This window comes from Notamacropus eugenii, chromosome 2 (genome assembly GCF_028372415.1).
Source record: "Notamacropus eugenii isolate mMacEug1 chromosome 2, mMacEug1.pri_v2, whole genome shotgun sequence".
NCBI classification, from domain to species: domain Eukaryota; kingdom Metazoa; phylum Chordata; class Mammalia; order Diprotodontia; family Macropodidae; genus Notamacropus; species Notamacropus eugenii.
The window spans coordinates 460,934,217-460,956,817 of NC_092873.1; the positions used below are offsets into that span (position 1 = coordinate 460,934,217).

At 38.0% G+C, this 22,601-nt stretch overlaps 1 protein-coding gene and 1 long non-coding RNA gene across 3 annotated transcripts in view; one reads left to right on the plus strand and one right to left on the minus strand.

The window, feature by feature from the left end:
- The first annotated feature begins 384 nt into the window (after positions 1-384).
- On the plus strand, positions 385-8,129 carry LOC140529625 (uncharacterized). 2 transcript variants are annotated; one of them, XR_011975621.1, is made up of 3 exons: positions 385-473; positions 4,382-4,452; positions 7,793-8,129. It is a non-coding gene; the product is annotated as an uncharacterized lncRNA (long non-coding RNA). The 2 variants fall into 2 exon arrangements; XR_011975622.1 differs by having other exon boundaries at positions 387-473; positions 4,376-4,452.
- Positions 1,461-22,601, minus strand: part of TSEN15 (tRNA splicing endonuclease subunit 15) — a 28,708-nt gene continuing 7,567 nt past the window's right edge. The window contains exon 4 of the mRNA XM_072648404.1: positions 1,461-2,047. Within this exon, the coding sequence (XP_072504505.1) occupies positions 1,846-2,047 (202 nt within the window). The 3' untranslated portion in view covers positions 1,461-1,845. The remainder of the gene's footprint in view (positions 2,048-22,601) is intronic.

Sequence of the window (22,601 nt, forward strand, 5' to 3'; positions counted from 1 at the left end):
ATGGAAACAACTTTGTACACACAAGATATAGACAGGACAAACTGGAATTGCTCTCTGAGGGAAGGCACTGAGACAAAGAAGGCCTAGGAAAGGCTTCTTATAGAAGATGGGATTCTAGTTGGGACTTGAAGTAAGCCAGGAAGGCCAAGGAGTAGAGATGAGGAAGGTGAGAATTCTAGCTAGGGGTTGCAAAGCAGAAGGAATGACAATAGATTATGATCAAATAAAGGAATTTCAAAGTTCATGAACATGGAAGTGTAATCCTTAAGGGTGATGGGATGATCAAGACCATGTCTAGGTGTAGCTAAGGTGTGATGGAAGAGTAAGTCATGGGAAATGGGTAAGTTGAGGTTAAGGTCTTTGGAGAAGTATGAATATGTATGATGAAGCCTCTGAGTATGAGAGCAGGACTTGGAGAGAAGAGAAAGACTGTAAGCCATCCTCTAAACCCTTGAAGGAAGAGTGTCCTGGAGGTAGGTACATAGCAGCCAGCAGAATCTTGACTGAATGATTAATATGGATTGAAAGAACCTTAAAAGAGGTGGGTGATGGTGGTACAGCAAGAGCAGGAAGCAGTAATGGAAAGCAAAGAAATGACTCTCCCACCAAGACCAGTGAGTTGAGGATGAAGAGGCAGGGTGGGAAACCAGTGCTGAAAAGAGTGGCCATAGAGTCAGATCTCAATGAGTGCAGGATGTAGAGGAGTGAGAAATAAAAAAGTTTAAGAGGAATGCTAGGTTTTTTTACCCATGGAGCAGGAAATCCAGAGATCACAATGGAAAAAGTGAGTGGTTTTAGAATGAGACACTGGGAGAGGGAGGAGGTTGAGTAAAGGAAGATGGGAATAAGGAAGGGGTCAGTGAGGGAACAGAAAATGGAAGTTTGAACAATGGCAGCCAGGGAATTCAGAATCACTGGGATGGGGAGGATATGACAGGGTGAAAATATATTCATCACTGAGGAATGAGTTCAGGTAGGCTATCGTTGTCCTTAAGGGTTCAGTCTTGGCTAAGAGCTATCTCAGAGCATCAGACAGTTCTGTGTAGTTGGGGGATGGGGCACTGTGAAGGGGAAAACAGAACAGTCAGGGCAACTGTTTTAGAGTTGTAGATGGCCACAGAGGGTGCCTGGAAGTTGAAGGAATGGCTGCTCAGGGAGGCCAGGTAGGTGAGTGTAGGTGAGGCAACTGTTGTGGACATGTAGGTACTGCAGAAGGTATCTGGAACTTGGCTGCTCAGGGAGGCTAAGAAGCTAGCTGAACTCAAGCCTCCCAAATGTCCACGCCACTGAACCCCCTCCAGGAGAAGCAAAAGCTTCTCCGAGGACTTAACACACAGTCCTGGAGCAAAAGCCCAGGTAAGGCAGAGTTCCCAACTGCAGGAGCATAGCATCCCTAACTCTGCCCTGTTCTTCCACCTCTGCTGTCTCTGATGTGTTCTTTCTCCTCCTGAATCAGATCATAGAGATCTTCCCACTTTATTTGGAAACGCTTTCATCACTTCTTACAGCACAATAATATTCTTTTAGATTCACACACCACTATTTGTTTAGTCATTCCAATAGCTGGGGACTCCCTTAATTTCCATTTTGAGGCTGCTGAGAAACAGCTGCCATAAACACTTTTGTCCATAGGAGGCCCTTTCTGCAAGGTTCTGTCTCCTTGGGGTATAGACCTGCCAGGAGCAGAGCTGGATCAAACATACAGTTGTTACGTTGCATGCTAACTGTGTTTTCTTTAGTATGTAAACTGAACCACTGTATTCTTGCTTATCTTCATACCGCCCTGACATCAGTGGTCCCATGAACTGTCTGTCGTCAGTTCAGTTTTTTAAGTCACAATTCAGGTCATCTCTTCAGCTTCTTTTTCTTTCTCCACTGTTTACCATCAGTTTCCTCGACTGCCTCAGGAGGATCTGGCATTACAAATCCATCAGTTAGTTTATAATAGACGACTGTGGAATCAGACTCTACTATGGCCAGGGTAATTGACATTGGGGTATCTGGTTCAACTTGCAATCTGCAGGCATGCTTCATGATCTCTCTTATTCTGCAAAAAGATAAAAATTTTAAAACAATAAGATTTAAAGTATGATTCAAAGTCACTCAGATAGCACTAAGATTACTGCAAAGCCTGAAGAGAAGGGAAATAACTGACACTTGGTTTCTGAATCAACTTTTGTAATACTTAAAGCCATTTTCTCCCCAACAGCATTCATATAAATAATCGATTGTTGCTCATCTAGTACCTTTTCCCCTGACATGCCCTGCTAATTATTTTGGCCTCCATGGACCAATCTCTCCACTCTTGATTTGACTTGGCTAAAGTAAGCAGTGATGAAACAATCATCTGGGGGCTTAGGAGGTAATGTGTATATGTGAACAGGGCCTGCACTGCAGCCTTACTGTGCACCTTCCTGACATGGAAGAGACCACAAGTTCTTGGAGACTCAGCCAGCAGCAGGTGTTCTGAGAGGCGCTACTAAACTGGAGTGATCTTTAAATAAGGACTAATTGAAGACTCCACAGCTATTCTAGGAGAGATAAGGGCAGAAGAGCTCATCACCAGATAATTTCTGTTGGTCACACCAACTCGTGACATAGACATTAAACTGAGGCTATATTTGGCATTGGTAGAAAGGAATATCCACAAATACTTTTCAAAGTATCAAAAGTATATAAAGAAATATTTGACCTTTGTAGAACACTGAAGATGATCAAAACATGCAAGTTATAGTGGGATTTCACAGGAAGCTTGAAGGAATGCTCCCTGGAGGATGTTTAACATTTAGCTCAGTTTCAAACAATGTCACCCATCTGATCCCAACATGGGCCGTTTAGCTTTGGCATTCCTACCTATGACATTTGTTTTGCAAATGTGGGCCACTGTTCCCAAGGGTAAATGAAAAGAAATTAAGAATGACTCAGTATAAGTCATTACTAGAAAATCAACTTAATGCACTTGCCTTACTGATGGTTGAACAAGAGAATACTCTTCATATTCAAAGGCAGGGGGGCCTTTACAAAAGGACTTTCACAAGCATTATCACATTCAGATCTCAGAGCTTTAGAAAAAAGGCACCTCTTTAAAGGATACCTCTATTTTATAGTTGAGGAAGAGAGGCCTACAAAGTTTAAGCAATTTGTTCAAGGTCACTGGGGTTTAAGCCTATGTCTTCTGACTGGAAAACCAGCACCATTTCTACTGAACCACCTTAAGACAACCCTGTGAGGAAAGCAGCATGTTATTATTTCCAATTTGCAGACCATTTATAGATCTCATGACTGAGGCTCAGAAAGGTTAAAAGCACCTAGACATTAAAAGTCAAATCATAAACAATATGGAGCATCAGGGAAGATGATATCCTTTCCCAACTATGGCAAGGGGAAGAATTCTAGACAAAACAAGGGAGCAGAGCACAGGTAATAAAATGGATAATTCTGATCACTTAAAATTGAAGTTTCTGCATTCCCCCTCTACAAGTAAAAAAAAATCAGTGCAATTAAAATCAGAAAGGAAGCAGTCACCTGGAGAAAATGTCTGCAGCAAACCACTCTGATAAAGGTCTGATATCCAAGATATAAAAAGAAATGATTCCAATATACAAGGTATGTTAATGCGATTTTGAATTTTACTTATTTCAGAAGTTTAATTGCTACAAACTTATAAAAATTATTTGAAAGTTTAATTATTTACATTTCATTTGCAGTCACACAGTTTTGTGAATTTGGTATAATAAGCTTTTAATTTTAGCTTTAACAAGATTTTGCATGGTTTGTGCAATAGCTTCTGGATGGCTTTCTTCAGTCAATAGAGGACCAAGAGGAAGTAGCTTCCGACCTGGTCACCTCAATCTCCATGAGACTTTTTTTTTGTGGGGTCACATCAAAACTGGCACAAACGCATCAAAACCTTCTTTGGATGGGCTTAAGGCAAAACTTAACTGCAAACCTCTCAGTCAATGAGCAGCAGCTCATGAAAGTTTTTATACAAGGCTCAAAAGTCAAGCCAAATGGCATCTAGCATAAAATGCTGGTAATGTTTAATTTCAGTAAGAAACATATCAATACTTTACAACTTTACATAATTAAGCTTTCAAATATTTTTGTAAGGTTGTAGCATTTATAGTTCTAAAGTTATTAAAACTTAAAACTGCCCTAAAATTAACATATCTGTGTATTTCAAGTCCCCAATTACAATTCCATTTTGTCAATGTCAGTTTTGTGATATCTAGCAAGAAATCACCATGACTGGTATTTAGTAGGCACTTAATAAATGCTTGCTGAAGTCCTTTCTTTAGTTAGTCAGCATTATATTCTTACTATATGATGCCTGTAATATGGATAAGCATACACATGAATGAAATTTCTTTGTGAGATTCAGATTCCAGTCCTCCCGAGTGGCTCAGACCTGCGAGCTAGGATTCCAGGCCCTAGGTGCTACAGAAGCTGCAGGTGAGGTATCATTATCAAGGACACAATGCATCCCTGTGAAATTCTGGAATGGTTACTGCTGGGAAACACCTGTTTTCCCATTATTCTTGAGCTTTTACCCAGAAGGCTGGGGCACCCTGTTTTCCCCATTTTCTTGCTGCTGCCAGCACTGTCCAAACTGTTACCTATTGGTCAAATGTCACTGCACTCAGCACTACCCAGGCTCTGTCTGAGGGCCAGGAGACTCCTGCATCTTCACCTTCCACACTTTTCCCCCTCAAAGAAAGGCCATGATACCAGATCCCCTCCTCAGAAAGCCATCCAGTCAATTACCCAGGTCACAGTTATGAATCTGGTGAAATTCATGATTCAGAATCTGAGAATTCAAATAAACAACCCCGATAATAAATATATTCCTACACCCTCAAGTGAAAAGCAGCTGCTGGGGTAGTTAAAAGCAATTCAGTGGATGATAAACACAAGTAAAAGCCACTGGCAAGGAGGTTAAAAGCAAACTCATAAAAACCATGTTAATTTTCTTCTTGGCCAAAGGACCATAGCTCAGTCCAGGGATTCTCCTGCGGACAAAATTAAGCCAAATTGTCACAGGCTTGTATCGAACTCTCCCCAGTCACAAAATTCTTGGCCAATATTGGGGGATGGAAGTTAATTCAAGCCTCCCAGGTTCCACCAGCATCCTGGCCCACAATAGTATCCAAGGAACCAGATTACTGAGTGCTGAGGGTAGATATGCAACCTTTAGAGCAAACTGATAGATGCTTTTGGAGACGGTACTAAAGGAGAGCTTGAAGACAACCCTACACCCTCCCCCACAAAAATCTTCAACGTAATATATTAAAGCTAGAAGGGACTTCAGGTGCCATCTAGCTGAATTTGTTCACTTTGCAGTGGAGAAAATTAAGGCCAAGGAGTGGAGAGGGGAGGGGAAAGGAGGTGTTAATCTTTGCACAAAAACTCTGGCCCCATTCTTACCCACCCCTGGGGGTACCTTTTGGTAGCACTCTCCCTCCCCTGAAGCAAGTACCACTGCGAACAAAAAGGAAACGGTTTACTTTCTTTTGAAAACATCTTAGAAAATTAATTTTCATTAGTTTTACATTTTATCTCTCTGATTTCAGACACAGATGTTTGCTTTTCTTGGAGCAGGTCTAGCTCTTTTCTCTGTAACTCCTAAATCATAATCTGCAGTGTCAGTATCAAAGTAGCAATTCCCCCTCCACTTAAACCGGCTAGGAGGAAAGATGGCTCTAAAAATAAACATGCCTGTCTGTGCCTCACCTGGAGGTGACACTATTCTGAAAGACCCAGTGGTGTCAGCACATACTTCTGCAAGAATTCTTCTCATTACATAATATTACACATGCAGACAGCTTCTCCTTACATCATCTCACTTTATACATGCCTTCTCTTCCCCTTCCGTTAATTTTAGAGCCCTATGGTAATCCAGAAGGATGGACTTCATCTCCACATCTGCTGGTGTTTTCCATGCCAAGTTTCTTTCATCTCTAACTCAATATCCTGGCTGGGATACTGTGGTTGAAGCATATCACCCTGCTAACATAGCCCAGGCACAGATGTCACTCCCTGGTGGAGAGGAAGCTAGTGACTGCCCTGCAGCTAAGCCATTCCTGTGAGCGTAGCCTCCGACACTACCCCTAAATGCACCTCCCACTCCGACTAAGACATTTGGGATGTTTGCTCAGCAACCTGTAAGGCCCCAAGACAAACAATGGGGTCCTTAACCTGGAGTCCATGGATTTTAAATAACATATTAATAACTGTATTACAATACAGTTTATTTCCTTTGTAATGCTTTGTATTTTATTTTATGCATTCAAAAATAGTATTCTGAAACAGTCTCCTTAAGCTTCACCAGATCACCAAAGAAATAAATGACACAAAAGCTGTTAAGAACCCTCCCTTGGGTTTCAATTTCCTTTCCTCGGCCCACTGGCCATATCCCCTGATAATCCGGATAGAGGTTGCTTATCCCAAACATATGCTGAAATAATCCTGTAGGACCTGAAAGATTCTGCAGAGATTCCTAACAATCAATGTGGAATCTTGCACCAAGAAGTAAATTCTACAAATTCAACAAAATAACTTGGTGCTTCATCTTAATTCAATAGACTTCTCTTTATTTTGTCTTAGGAACCAATTCCTGTCCCACAGAGTTCCAAAGGCTATTTGTTCCTACTTTTAGATAACTAGAAGTCTAGAAAACAATAAAGAATCATATGATCTGTGATAAACTAAGTGAATAATTTGGATAGAAGGACACTTAAACTATTTAGGTAGTCATAAATCCCATTGTCAAGGAAATGGTTCCTTCCAGTGATGGTAGTAAGTGCCTAGTATAATCCTTAGAGTAGAAATCAAGTCCAAAGTTCCTTTACTATTACGATCAACCAATCCATAAGCATTATGTGTGTTAGTGTGTGGCAGGAATTGTGCCAAATTCTGGGGAAACAAAAAGCAAAAAATAATCCTTTCCTCAAGGAGTTTACATTCTTATGACCGAGAAATACTAAATAAATCATCCTGAGCCTTCCATACACCCCTCTAGAAGACCAGAATGACAGAAAAGGATCTTGACAAGAGCTCTAAAAGTCACATAAATCAGTGTATATTCTATCCTAGAAGTCATAGGAAGCCATGCCCTTTAGCGTCATCAGCATTTTGCTAAGCACCAGTATTCAAATCCCTAAATTCAGGCTATCTCGTTACATTAGATGATGATATCATTCCTTCAGACAGTTGCTTCTACCCAAATAACCTAAGATGAATGAACAAACAAATGAGCTCCACGTCTGCTGGGCAGTGAGCTGCCCCATCTGTACTATTAAAAAAAACTTATGTTCAACCAAACCCCAACCCTCCTGACAACAGCGTGCGGTGTTCGGGGTCAAGCACACTAAGGCTACCAAACACAAAACAGGCCATGGAGTCACCCACCCTGGGTGTTCCCCTGGGCAAGACAGAAGGGCTTCCTTGTACCTGAAGTGTCTTAATAGAAACTCAAGCACAGTATTTGTAGGAGCAAATTTTTTATTATTTTTCAAAACTCTGGATTTGGGAAGACTGAAATCCTAGCAGTTAAGCTAAAGAGAAAGACCTCACACACCACAGTTAGCCGGTCAAGCCCAAAAGGCTCTTCTAAGAACTTAAGATCTAGAGTCCATGAACAACAAAAAGGTATTCAAAAGTCACTTGCACAAGAGCAGCTGATCTAAATTCTGCCATCTCAATGAAATCGAAAGTTTAGCAGGGATTCTTTATCTGACAGTTCATGTTAACTCATTCCTGGTCCTTGGTCTTTATACTATGATTCTTTCTGCAGATTTCCAAGTCATTCAGTAACATCTGGTGCTGACTCCACCTCCTTGTATATTTCCAGGACATATCCACACAGCATGTACTGATGATGTATTCACAGTCAGAACATACTGGCAAATTAAATACCACTGGAAGGAGAAGTCAGTGGGGCATCTTAACAGCTCTAGAATCAGGAAGATCACAGCCAAGTGAGAATCTCCAGTAAACTGTTCCAATATTACTTTGACTCTTCTCTCCTCTCAACATCACTGTTGGAAGGAACCTTTAGCAACCTCTCTGCCTCTGTTCCTTCACTGCTTTCAAGTGAAGATAGTGCCATTAAAATGACATCTTTTAACTCACTCCTGCAACTGTTATGGACTGCTCATTTCAAGAGGACATTATCCCATAATCTCCTGCCTTAACTTAACGTTTTCCTGACAATATTCTGGTTTCTCTACTGAGACTATATTAAAATGAATCACTATGACAGTAAGAGTGATAAGGAAAAAGATAATGCAAAACATATTTCCTAAAAAGTTGAATTCTGGTTTTTTAAAATACTAACCCTTAAATGAAAAAGAAATGCTAAAATGCTAACGCTAAAAATGCTACAATTTTAATGCTAAAAATCTTTGACCATGAGTAATGTGAATTACTAAATTAATTTTGTCTTATAACTACTATAATTATGAAAAGACAGCAGAATTATTTCTTTCTTTAGAAAGGGCAGCCAGCAATGTAGTACAGTGGAAAGAATCCTGGACCACAGGACTCAGGAGAGTTCAAGTTCTCAGGTCTGATATTAAATCACTTGTGACCTCAGAAGATATTACATGAGCCTCAGTTTCCTATTTCGTAAATTAGGGATAACTTCAACCACCCCTATTTTATGAAGCTAATCAAATGAAAACAACAGGAATGAAAACACTTTGAAAACTATAAAGTACTACGCAAATACAAATATTTTAATATGCCACTTTGAAATTTTATCAGCTTCATAACTTGCAAATTAGAAGGCAAGGGAAAAAGTAGTTCTGATGTCTTTCCATCTTGATTACTGTTTGGAAAAAAAAATTAGGAGAAATACACTGAAGCATAACATAGCCTTGAAGAAAAACTACAGGAAACACATAGCTCTTTGAAACAATTATACTGAACTGTAAAGATGTAAAGTTTCTTGTTAGAATGAGATCCTCCATCAGCATTGAGCTGCAGCTTGTCTCATGGATTTAATTTTTTAAGTGGCTTCCAGAATTCTTCCCTCAGACTCTTCAAAACATTCCACTACTTAACAAAAAGATCTTTAGGTGTGAATTAATATATTCCTTCAAAAAAAGAGCAAAGGCTCCCAAATATCTGAAATGCCAAACAATCAAGCAAAGACCACTTTCAAACGGTTCAATTTCAACTTTCTAAAAGAAAATTTAAGGGAGAAGACAACTTGAATAAATTAAATTGTGTAAAATATCAAATCAATCTATTTGCAATTATTCCTTTCAATTCAGTAAATTAACAAACATCAGTCAAACACTTAATGTATGCAAAATGCCATGTTATTCACAAAGGACAATTGTAAAAGTCCTCTGGAAACTTACAGTAAAAATAGTCTTATTCCCAGTTATTAATATTAATTATTACCAATTAATTATTGATTTGTTTTTAATAATTATTTTATTGATTAGTTATTAATAATTAATACTTAATATGGTCTTTAAATAGAGTAATGGTAAAGGGGAAGTCAATCAAGCATCTTACATGCCTTTTCTGGAGTTGTTACTTAGGTAAGAAAATTAATTTGCACTTTCTTTTATTACAGAATTTGTGTGTGATTTTAAAAGTTGCACTTCAGCATCAAGTCTTTCTCTTTCTAGCACTACATATTATAATTTCAAATAGAAACATCATTGCACTTCTCATTCTCATTTTCTTGTTTTTGTCCGACATGGAACAAAACAAATTTTCTGAAGTTCATTCTTTGAAAGCATAACCTTTGAAAATTAGTACTGGCACTATTCTCCTATAGGGTGGGAATCAACAAGCATTTATTAAGGATCTACTATGTGCCAGGCACTACGTTGGGATTAGAAACCATTGGATAGTGTTGGATAGTGAAGGGTGGGGGGCAGGGAAGTCCCTGTGTGTTACCTCTAATTTATTAAAAGGCAGCACAGAGTATTGTCTGAGGGACAGCCTCAAAGTCAATTAGACCTGTGTTCAAATCCCAGCTCTGACACCTATTGGCTAGGAAACTCTGGGCAAGTCACTTAAAATCTCAGAACCCCAGGCATCTCTCTCTAACTTAAATTTGCTCAGCAGTTGCTAATGCATATTGAAATGACAGTTATCCTTATTTGTTTCCTCCCTACCCCCCATCAGTGAAATCTTGGATCTGAAAAAAAAAATCCTCATCTTTAACCTATAGTTTTCTTCATGTTACATAATATTATGCATTTTGTTTAAAATGTAGTTTAACTTTCTGTTTTTTAAACTTATTAATGAGCTGGTGAAGGATTCTCTTCCTTCTCCAATACCCTTCTCTATTCCTACCTGACTTCTAAAAGCCTTTTGCAGCCTGGGGGAAATCACTTCTCCCAGTTTCCTCATCTACAAAATGAAGGTGTCAGACAGCTGGGGGGGGGCCTAAGGATCCTTAGTTCTGACATTCTTTGATTCGATGAGTTTCAAATCCCAATTCAGAGATCACAGAACAAAGTTTCTCCTCCAGATAGTATTTCCCTACATGCATAGGCTTAATCAATTTCCTAAACTGATGTTTCCTAAAGCAAAGGGACAAAGAATGTGGTGTAGAAGAAAGGAGTTCAGATAGCTATGGGTTCAAAGCTTGGCTCTGCTTCTTACCACTTGTCAAAAAACAGACAAGGACAAGTCACTTCAACTTTCCAAGTAAAATAAAGGGCAGGACTAGGGATCTCCATGATCTCTAAGATAATTTAAACAAAGAAAAACTGATATGAAATACATATTTGAAGTTCTTCCTTCCTCCCTAACTCTCCTTCGATGCACTAAGAGAATTCTAATTTGTATTTGATTTCCTGAGGTCCATCTTATCACTCCCATAAGCTCTTAAAAGGAAGGGACCCAGTAGTGCCTACTACACACAGAAACTGCTTAACAAATATTGCTTGAATGGGTGCTCTCAGGTTTAGTGACTCCCATAAACTAATCCCTTCTTATCGCTTTGTAGATGCTGCACTAGAATCACTATAATCTTTGGACGTTGGCATACTAAATATTTTAATTCACGTTAGGGAAAGGATATAACTTCAAAATGTTGTTGGAATATCAGAACATGGAATGTTGTTAGATCAAACAGACCTCTCCTATAAGTAGTCTTGTAACTGAAGCATGACATCTCCATGATCGGCCTCTTGACACTAAATTGGATACCACAGCCCTGATCCATTACAAACTCAGTGCCTGAGGCTCCAGAGGAGCCTTGCTCCTCGAGAGGCTCAGCCCTGAAGGAAAGTTACAGAAACCACAGATAACCTACACATGCCGCCTCTTTGGGAATCGGGCCAACAACTGCCTAGTTAAAAAAATGAGAGGCAGCTAGAATCCCAAAGGAGCTTACCAAACAATCAAGTGCTTGTGTTGCCGTTGAGCATACGTGGTGGGAAGTTCACAGCCTGCTCCTCTTTTGGAAGAGGAGGGAGGAGACTTCCCTGACTTAAGCAAAAGCAGCGAAAGGTTTGGGGTTTCACTAGCAAGGGACTCCAGTCTTTAATGGAGGTATTCTGAGGACACAATACCCAGATATACAGGAAATCAAGGAGAAGCCTTTGGATGAAGTTACATCACCTCCTCAGCCTTTCTGAAATAGGATGCCTCTTAAACAGGAAAACAAGACAATGAATACTAAGTTTCTTCTTCGGCAAAATGAAAGCACTGAATGAGATAAAAGCATTTCATGATTAAATCTCACAAGTAAGAATTACTTTTATTTAAATTCTCTGAGAACTTAACTGGTTTGGATAACCTATAGGAAAACCCTTCTAGGCTGTTCATGCAAATAACATGAGACTACATGACCTAGGTCTGGGCAAAATGAGGATATGGGCAAGGAAGAATTTTAATGGAAATTAAGGATATGAATCACAGCACAAGTAGTGTGTTTTTCACAGGCAGTGTACTGTCTTCAGTTATACACCTCTGCTGTGTATGTAAAGGGATAATAAAAAATTCTTTAAGACTGACAAAAAAAAAAAGCACACACAGTTTAAGTTTTTGTAATCTCTCTCCAGGGGTGCTTGAAGCTCATTCTAAAGCTCAACAAATCTCAGAGTTGGAAAGGTCCTCGGTGCCCACCTGGTCCAACCCCCACCTGAACAGGAATCTTCTTCATTAATGACCAGTGGACATCTAGCCTCCACTTAAAGACTGAACCTCCTGCCATTCTACTTCTGGAAAGCTCTCATTTAGAAATCTTTGCTCACAGGAAGACCTTTTCTGCTATGAGTTTTACTCACTGTCCATCTTCCGTCCTCTGGGGAAAAAGTAACTAAGTCCACTCCCTCTTTCACATATTATCATAAAAGAGCTCATGCCCTAATAGCCAATTATTTCATTTGTCTCATAGGTTTACTCTTTATTTCAGCCCACTGACATCAGTAAGCATGGTAAATCATATACATCTTCTTTAAAGGATAAGTCAGCAATTCCTCACAATTATATTCTGAGAAATACACTTGTCATAAAGATAAGCACCTGAATCCAGACCGACTTGTCCCTCTCCTTCCCCACTCTCCCCTTCCCCCACACATACATTTCCCATAAATTCTAGTCCTTCTTTCTCAACCTGCAAGCTCACCTCAGAGGTAGGTATGCCATGTTCCTCTTAATCAGAGTTCAGATGTCATAATCAAACTCCGACTACCGCGGTCTTCTTTATTAAGCTGATCTTGTTGACTTTTATCACAGGGCTGCTAATTTGTCTTCTCCACAAGCAAAAGGCCTTTATTATTACATTAAAACTTTATCGATGGATGGAGGAGCTTCCTAACCTTCCTCCAGCCTTCCCAAGCTACCCACTGGGAGAAAAAAGGTATAACACAAAAAGGAAAATGACTGAAAAATGTTGTACTAATCTACAGCTGACCCTTTTGCAAGATCTGAGATATTTCTATTAGCACTCTCCTGGAGATTTTCTTTGCTATCTAGATTGTCTCTCTCCATTTATATATATTTATATTCATGAGATTTCTACAAAGAGAAATGCTCAAAAGAATTTATAATTATATGCATTTTCTAACTTTTTACTGAAGGGAAAATTATATGTTTGTTTTTTTTTTAAATAAAAGCAGTGACAAAAAGGCTTTTTTCCTTCTTATCACCAATGCAGGGATATGTTTGTATTTGAAAATGAAGCTGATAATTGGTCTTTCTTCTTCAGGCTAATGCTGTATATGGCAACATGAAGGGATAGTAAATCCTTTTAAAATAATCACAACCTTAAAAAGAAAGGAAGACTAATGATAGAGTTCTCTGAAAACTATTTATTAGGGAAAATTACTTCTGACAAAGAAAATAGAAATAAGACATTTTTATACAATGTAGGAAAAAGGCAATAAGCTATCTTTTAAAAACTAAAATGTGAGAAACTGGATGGTCATATGGATTAGGGAACCACACCATGGAGTCAAAGATTGGAATTCTAATCCTCAACTGAATTTAACATATGTTTCTTAAATACCTAACATGTACATGGTACTATGCGGCCCTAGGAAAAGAAGATGGAACAAGATTCTATGGCCTCAAGGAGCTTACGTCCTTCTGGAATCGCAGCTCTGCCTCCCACTTACCCAAGGAGTGGGGGTGTTTTCAACTCTAAATTTCCTTATCTATAAAAAAGCCTGGTCAAAACAAAAACAAAAGTTTGGCAAATGTTCTCAGGAACACCACAATAAATCCATGGTTGTTGCACAGGTGAAAAACTACAACATGCGATGTTTTCTAAGCCTAGAAAAAGGCCAGGCTCTGCAGTGCTTTAGGGATTCTATGTTTTCAAATGGTCTGAAAAAAAAGCAGGGTTTTTTTTTTGTTTTTTTTTGTTTTTGCAAATTATATGTAAAAACACTTTTTACCATTCATTTTTCAAAACTACAAGTTCCAAATTCTCTCCTTCTCCACCCTGCCTCTACCTTGAGAAGGCAAGCAATTCCATATCAGTCATATAGTAGAAGAAAACATAGATTAAAAAAAAAGAAAAAGTTAAAAAAAGGTTTGCTTCAACTTGCATTCAGACTCTTATCAGTTCTTTCTCTGGAGATGAATAGCAGTTTTTATCATAAGTCCTTCAGACTTGTCCTGAATCATTCCATTGCTGAGAAATGCTAAGTTATTCCCAGAAGATCACCACAAAATGTTGTGGTTACTGTGTATACTTTTCTGGTTTACTCACTTCATTTAGCATCAGTTCATATAAGTCTTTTCAGGTTTCTCTTAAAGCAACCTATTCATCATTTCTTATAGCACAATAGATGGCTCAGGAAAAGAAAGTAAGGTTGGTGATCTTGCACAGCCCTCCCTCACTCAAATCAAAGTCCACTGCAAGTCATGTCATCATCTTGACGTCATGGTCTTCTTTGACAATGAAGGACAAACGCAACAACAAATTGGGGAATGACTTGTATTTTATAAATTTGACTCAGTTCTCTATATATTCGAGAAATGAGGCCTTTATCAGAGAAATTTGCTGTAAAATTTTTTCATAGTTATGATTAATAACTGCATTTATTAATACATTAATAAATGTATTGGTCATAGTTATGATTAATAACTATTTTTCCAATTAGATATTTCACATTGTCTTCTACTTTTTTGTGTTTTAAATTTTCTTTTATTACTTCTTGATGGTGTCTCATGGTGTCATGAGTTTCCACTTGCCCAATTCTAATTTTTAAGAATTATTTCCTTCAGGGAATTTTTATGCCTTCTTTTCCATTTGGCCAATTCTACCTTTTAAGGAGTAGTTTTCAGTGTTCATCCTTTTCCATGTGGTCCATTCTGCTTTTTAAGTCATTATTCTCTTCAGCAGATTTTTTATATCTCTTTTACCATTTGTCTCATTCTGTTTTTTAAGATGTTATTTTCTTCAGCATTTTTTTGCCTGTTGACTTTTTTTCATGATTTTCTTACAAAAATTCTTTTCAAGCTCTTCCAGGAATTGTTTTTAGGACTGAGACCAATTCACATTTTTCTTTGAGGCTTCGAAGTCAGCAGTTTTGACTTTGTTGTCTTCTTCTGAGTTTGTTTTGAGCTTCTGTCACCAAAGTAACTTTCTATTGTTAGGTTCTTTTTATTTGTTTTTCTAGTCTACTTTTTTCTAACTTTTAATTGGGTTCTGTTCCTGGGGTGGAAGGAGCACTGCCCTAAGCTTCAGGTTTCGTTGCTGCTTTTTGCAGAGCTAGTGCTGGGGGTCTCTAAGTTTTCAGTTCTTCCAAGGTGGTATAATCCAAGGAGAGGTGTGATCAGTGCTCTCCTGACCTGTACTCTGGTCTGCGAGCAAGCACAAGTACTCTTTTTTGCCCTGGAACTGTGACCAGGGTCACTGTACCCCTGCAACTACATGCTCTGCTGTGCTAGTGTTCTTCCACATGATCTAGAACCAAGTATATGTAATACACACAGTGCCCTAGAAATCTTGTCACAAAAGGACTGGTTGGAAAAGCAGAGGATATTTTACTGGAGGAAAAGACTTAAGGGAGAAAGCGGGATAGTGATTTTTAAGTATCCGAAGAGGTATAATGTCAAAGAATAATTAAGTTTGATTTGATCTTGAAGGTAAGCTCTAGAACCAATGGAGGAAGTTACAAGGAGACATTTTTGGCTCAGTATAAAGAAATAAATTTCTTGACAATTTAAGTTCTCTAAAAATGTAATGAACTACCTACAAAATAACTTCATCCCTGGAAGTGCTGGGGGTAGAAATTGTTTAACCATTGGCAAGGAGGTTTTTGGATAAGATTAATACTTTGTATGAGGATGGGACCAGGTGATCCCTGAGTTTCCTTCAAAGTCTATGATTCTTTGATTCTGTAAGCAGCTTGCACAAAGAGTTCCTGAGAGTAATAATGAATGACAAATAGAAAATTAAAACCATTTATCAAATTTTCCTCCAACTTGAAGAATATCCTTCTATCTAAAACCCTGCACAGTTTTGGCAGGAGCATAGATGGAACAAGAAATTAAAGGTGTTCCAAAGGTTTACTCAACTAGAATAAAGCAGGCTGCTACAAGTGGCAGAAAATTTAAAAAAATTTTTTTTTTAAAAAGGTGACCAAAAAAGTCAAAGCCAGGAAGAAAGGAACTGTGTCCATAAAAATATTTTGGTTGTGATTTCATTCTATCAGTAAAAAAGTGCTCTGACTAAGCATATTATAGAATCAGAACCCACAGGCATCAAAGGGATCCAAATGTGAAATGAAAAGCATTTTTCTTTACGCCATGTTTTGTCAGTTACAAACTTCAAACACAGACTCCTTTAAACTTACATAATTTTACTAACAATTATATTTCTCTCTCCTTTGAGCTCCACTATTCTTCAGGCCCTAAGCTCAGCTCTGTTCAAGCCTTCCCAAAGCTCGGTTCTTCCCTGGCTAATAAGTTCAACTGATCACTCAGCGGCAAGTCTTTTTGTTCTTCTAATCAGCTCTTCTACACAAAACGTGGCAGAAGAGTCCATGAGGTCTGTCCTGACTCATGCAGAGGCCTGGTCTTGCTTAATTCTACTGCTGCAAAGCAGGATGTACTGGGTGAAACAACTGACTTCTATCTCATGATAAGAAGTAAAAATCCATGTTTCTGCCAGTCAAGTCACAAGGAGGTGACAGACATTTGTTCCACTGTTACCAGTTTTAGGCATCAGAATTTCCCAGCTAGCAACTTCAAAGTCCACGTATCAATCCCACACAAATTAGATTATGGGAAGCAGGGCACTTCAGCCATCTTTGCTGTCTTTTCTCCGTAGCCTGCCTTCTCAGTCTCTGTCTCACAACTGTCCTTGTTTCTTCCCTATTTTTATTAATAAAGTTATTCAATCAGAAAAGGGTTCATGTTGTTATTTAGTCATTTTGCAGTCATGTCCAACTCTTCATAAACCCTTTTGAGGTTTTCTCGGCAAAGATTCCGGAGTGGTTTGCCATTTTCTTCTCCAGTTCATTTCACAGATGAGGAAACTGAGGCAAAAAGGGTTTAGTGACTTGTCCAGGGTCACACAACTAGTACAAGATTTGAACTCAGGAATGAGTCTTCCTGACTCCAGGCCTGGCACTCTAGCCACTGCACCACCTAGTGGCCAGAAAGGAGTATCACACTATATAGATACAACGGTTAAAACAAAAATTAGCTGCCCCAGCTATTAACGTAGTTCTGTTGCTAAGGTTTTCAATTCTCTTTGCTTCAATTTCTCATCTATAAAATACAGCGGTTATCAGCCTGGCACCTACTCTCCAGAAAATTCTCAGCCTTCTCTGCTCACGACAAAGTCAAGTAGACTCTCTGCCAGACCTGCCACCTGCCTACCAACCAGTCCTCAAGGACCCTGAGCAGGACCAACGCCTTCCGACTGAATTACCAGTCCCAGCTCTCAGTCTACTGCATTTTTACTGCTCTCATCCAAGGCCAAAAAAATGAATGATAAATCAAGCACAACCTATAACTCCATGAAGAATACGTGTTTATGTCTATAGGTAGGTATAGATATACACACACACAAAACATACAAATATACACACACACACATATATGTGTGTGTATGCATATACCTACATGCCTTCTAGTACAGATAGGCATATATACCTTCTATTATACCTACTCTATATGTATACTATATATACATACATACACACAATAGATATACATTTACATATCTCTGCATGTGTGTGTGTGTATATTTAAACCTAAAGGACAGAATTTTCCTAAGAACCTAATTAGAAGTATCAATGGATGGGATATAAGATACATGCCAATGGAAAAGTTAAACTGAATAATAAACAGATTAAAAGGAATTAAAGTAGTATTCTACAAAAGGAGTTTCAAAAAGACAAAAAGAAATGAAGCCACAATAAGGGAAGCTGTAAAATAATATACAAAGTCTAAAAAAACTATGGAAGCAGCAAATAACAGAAATCTATTTAATTAAAAATCAACAGATAAAAATAATCAACCCAGAAAGAAAGGGAACTGAAGGAGGTACAACTATGTCATGGAAATGCTAGTTTTATTTCACAAATTAAAAATAAAATACATTTTTAAAAGAGATAGTGGACAAAATGACAGAATTGAGAGACAAAATAAAAACGTTCAATTAAGTGGAATCCAATGATACATTGAAAAAGAAAAGTTAAAAAGGAGCTAACTAGAGAAAAAATTGTGAATTTGATCATGCTATATTTTATAAGAAAACATGCACAACACCAGCAAGAAATCCTAACTTTCCAAACAACACAATCATAAATTCATAGAATTATTCAACCAAAAATCAAGAAGCAGGGGAAGAGCCACTCTGAAAGAAATATTAAATAGAATAACTTCAGAATTTTCAAAAAACAAAAAAAAGGAAATAAATCAAATGTGAGGAAAATATATCAAAATAAAAAAAACAGTAATGGGTTCCAAAATTATATATCTGTAAATAAGACAATATTGTTTTACAAAAGAACAATTTACTTCAAAGACCAACAAGACTTGCAATAATTTATCAGCAAATATATACACCTTAAAGAGAGGCTAAAAAGGGATAGAAAAAGACCAGATTAACTGAATAATAAGTTAGTAACAATGATACACTTTAAGGCTACTATTACCTTTAGTTAAGACTTAATGTAAACATATATGTAAGGATAAATTATGTGATTTTCTCTAACTGTAGTAGAAACAACAAAATTAGAACTTAAGATAAAATGTAAAATTACAATAAGCAAAACAAAGAAGTGACAAAATATCCTTTTCCACTATTAAAAAGACATTTGACACAGATATGAAACAAGAGTAGCAGCAAAAAAAGAAGGGAAAAAGGGAGAAACAATCCAATAATCTCAAAGATAAATCTCTTAAGATAAAAAAGGAAAAAATCTAAAACATACAAAAAAGTTTTGTCTAAAAATTTTCATAGAGCCATAATATATCTAATTACAAAATGTTGGAAACAATTATATTGGAAAAGTAAACAAGATGAACCAAAATAATTCTAACGAGGACTTATATGCTGAAATAAATTAAATTAAATGCAAATAATTACTAAGCAACGTTAATTAGTTGAACTTATGTTCGATGTTAAGTTTTTAATAAAGCACTTACAAATGAAATGAGGTGTCTGGACTAGGATAATCTCTAAGATCTCTAGACATGCGTGCATGTGTGCATGGACACACCTGTGGGACTGTTCGTCCCTCATTTTTGAAAAAGACCAATGACATCATAATACGAATGAAGTCTTGATTTGCGTCTGAGCTGTGCATGTGTGCTACGTTTCTGCGGAGCCAGAAGTAAATGGTACGTATGCCTCCTGTTATTCACTATAACGGTTACAAGTGGTCCCTGAAACCACTGCGGCAAACGGTTATCAGTAGTACTTAACATGGGAATTTAACTCTACAGTTTACATTTTTACATGATGCTTTTAAAACATAATCTTAAACTACACGTTTATAATCAACTTAAATGAGAAAGTTTAATCTACAAACAAGTCTATTCAGGGAAATTTGAATATCAACTACTACTGATATTCACTCATTCACTTTCTGCATGACTTTCCCATTAAATAATCAGAAATGGGCATTAGACCAATCCCATTCTCCCAACGGGCATTAGCAACCAGCATCAAATAAGCAACTGTACAACGAGTAAGCATAGACGTGGTCTTCTGAGTCTCAAGAAATCTTATGCCAAAGTGTTTTAATAGTAATAACACAGCACATACACGTTTTTTTAATAGCAATCACTAGTTACAAAGCGTACACTTGCTCGGAGTAACTCATTCAGTCTACTACCATCTAAACATACATTCCTCTGTAATAAAATCTATCCAACTCTTGCCAGGAACTGTGTAAACAAAGTCATCATGCACTGGATTTTAAGAAAAATTCAATGCCTAAGACTTAGAGGGAGGAAGAAGGTAGGGGCTAGTTGGACATTGTTGTAGTGTACACAGATATAAACTATAAAGCTGGCTAAAGCCATGAGTTTTCAATATGTCAGGGTGTACAATCACAGTGGAAACAATTAATGGAAAGAAAATAAATAACCCACTGTGACTCTATACTCAAGCAGCTCAGCAGTGAAGTATACAATAGGAGAAAGTGTTCTGGTCTATGAAGAAAAGATCGTGCTATCTGTGCGACCTCAGACAAAAAACCAAAAATATTATAAGCCTCAATTTCCCGATATTTAAATAACAGAAATGACAATATCTGCCCTACTATCTACAAGATTATCATCAATCTTATCAATTAAAAAAATCTATTAAGCCCCTTACTATGAGTCAGGCACTATACTAGGTACTGTGTATACAAAAAACTGAATAATTGCTATATGCCAGGAGCTTCCACTCTAATGGGGGAGATGGCAGGCATGTATCTAAACATAAGCAGAACAAATACAAAACAAACAAATACAATTAAACCCAAAGTGAATAAATATAAAAGTTAAATATAAGTATTCTGGAAGGGAGGACATTAGATGTGGGGGGGGGCCTTACGTAGCAGGAGGTATCTGAGCAGCATCCTGAAGGAAGAAAGGGATTCTATAATATGGAGACAGACACTATTCTAGGCAGAAGTTGGAGCTGATGAGTGAGAACCACAGAGAAGACTAGTTTGGCTAGATCCCATTGTGCTGGAGGGGGAATAATGTACAAGGACCTAGAAAGAGAGGCTGGGATCAGGTCATATAGGGTTTTTAAAACTAAACAGAGGAGTTTATATTTTATCCTAGAGGCAATGGGGAATGACCAGAGCTTACTGAGTAGGGGAGTGAGAGGATCAGATCTGCCCTTCATGAAAACTGCACCGGCAGCAGTGTGCATGCTAGACTGGAGTGGGTAATGACTTGAGGAAAGGAGAGCACAAAGGAAGCTAATGTAACAATCTAGACAAAAATGATGAGGGCCTGAACAAAGAAGGCAGTTTGAGGAGAAAAGAGGTAGAAGAGGAAGATTTAGCAGCTAAGTAGACACGTGCAGTGAAAGTGAGGAGCCGTGGATCATGCCAAAGTCACAAACCTGGAAGATTTAATATTAGTGCCTTTGACAGAAATAGCAAAATTTGGAAGAAGGGATAATCTGTGGGAAAGCGTAATGAGTTCAGTTTTGGACGTGCTGATTTTAGAATATCTCTGAGAGAGTGAGTTTGAAACATACCATAGGTAATATGGGAAAATGATGTTCAGGGAAGAGACTGAGACTAGATATATAGATCTGGGTGTCATCTGTGAAGAGGTGGCAGTTAAATCCAAGATAGTTGGTGAGGTCACCAAGAGAGAAAAAGAGAGAGGGGGGAGAGAGAGAGAGAGAGAGAGAATAGGAGGTCCAGAACAGAGACTCCAGGAATACCCACAGTTAGGGGTTGTAATATAGATGATAAGCCAGCAAAGCAGACTGAGAAGGAATGGTCAGAGGGAGAAGAAGAACCAGGAGAGAGCAGGGTTACAGAAACCCTGCCAGCCATATCAAATGCAGCAGAGAAGTCAAGAAGGATGAGAACCGAGAAAGGCCCATCAGATTTGGCAGTTAAGAGAAGCTGTAACTGAGTAATTTCCACTGAAGGATGAGATCAGAAGCCAGATTGCAAAGGGTCAAAGAATAACTGGAAAGGAAGTGGAGACAATGAGTGTAGAGGGCTTTTTCTAAGTGTTTGCCTGAGAAAGGGAAAAGAAATCTAGAGAGGATTGTAGACCCACATAAAATTTTTAAGGATAGGGGAGGCTTGGCATGTTTGAAAAGAAGGTAACAATCATTTATCAAGCACCTACTATGTACCAGGCACACTGTACAATGCACTTTTTAAAAATATTATCTCATTTGAAATTCACAACAGTCCTGGGAGCCAGGAACTATTAGTATTTCCATTTTTCAGTTGAGGAAACAGGCAGACAGAGGTTAAGTGATTTGTCAGGGGTCACACAGCTAGTGGGTGAGTATCTGTTTGAACTTAGGTGTTCCTGACTCCAGGACCATTAATCTATCTACTGTGCCACCTACCAGCTTCTAAGAGATTAAGGAAGGAATCAAAAATTTTAAAATTCAAAAGGGAAAGTGGATGATGGAGGTTTCAAAATGCTGGAGAAGATGCAATCAATGACAAATGTAGACAAGTTGCAAGGAAAGAAGAGACATCTCTTTATTGAGACTAGGGGAAAGAAACTGTCATGTGGTCAAATGATATAAAATTGTGTGAAAGTTTTTTGGCAATTATAAAGTATTATTATTTTAATAATAAATCTTCAACAGTAGTATGTCTCTAACCACATCTTTTATCTCAAAAGATTCCAGAAAAATTGAACACAAATTCATTGTTTAAGAATTATTTTTAGCAGATTATCTTCTAGTCTGGTACACAATACAGAATATTTCTTCTTTGAACCCACTTTACAGTCAGTCAATCAAGAAGTATTTATCAATTGCCCACTAAGTTCCAGGCATTCTGTTAAGCACTAAAGACACACTAAAAGAGAATGTATTCTAGTGAGGAAGTGAGAAAGAAAACATGTAAATAACTAGCTAGATACAAGATACATACAAAGAGAATAGAAAGGAGATAACCTGAGAGGGGAAGGCACTAGCAGCTAGTGAGACTGGAAAGGGCTTACTACAG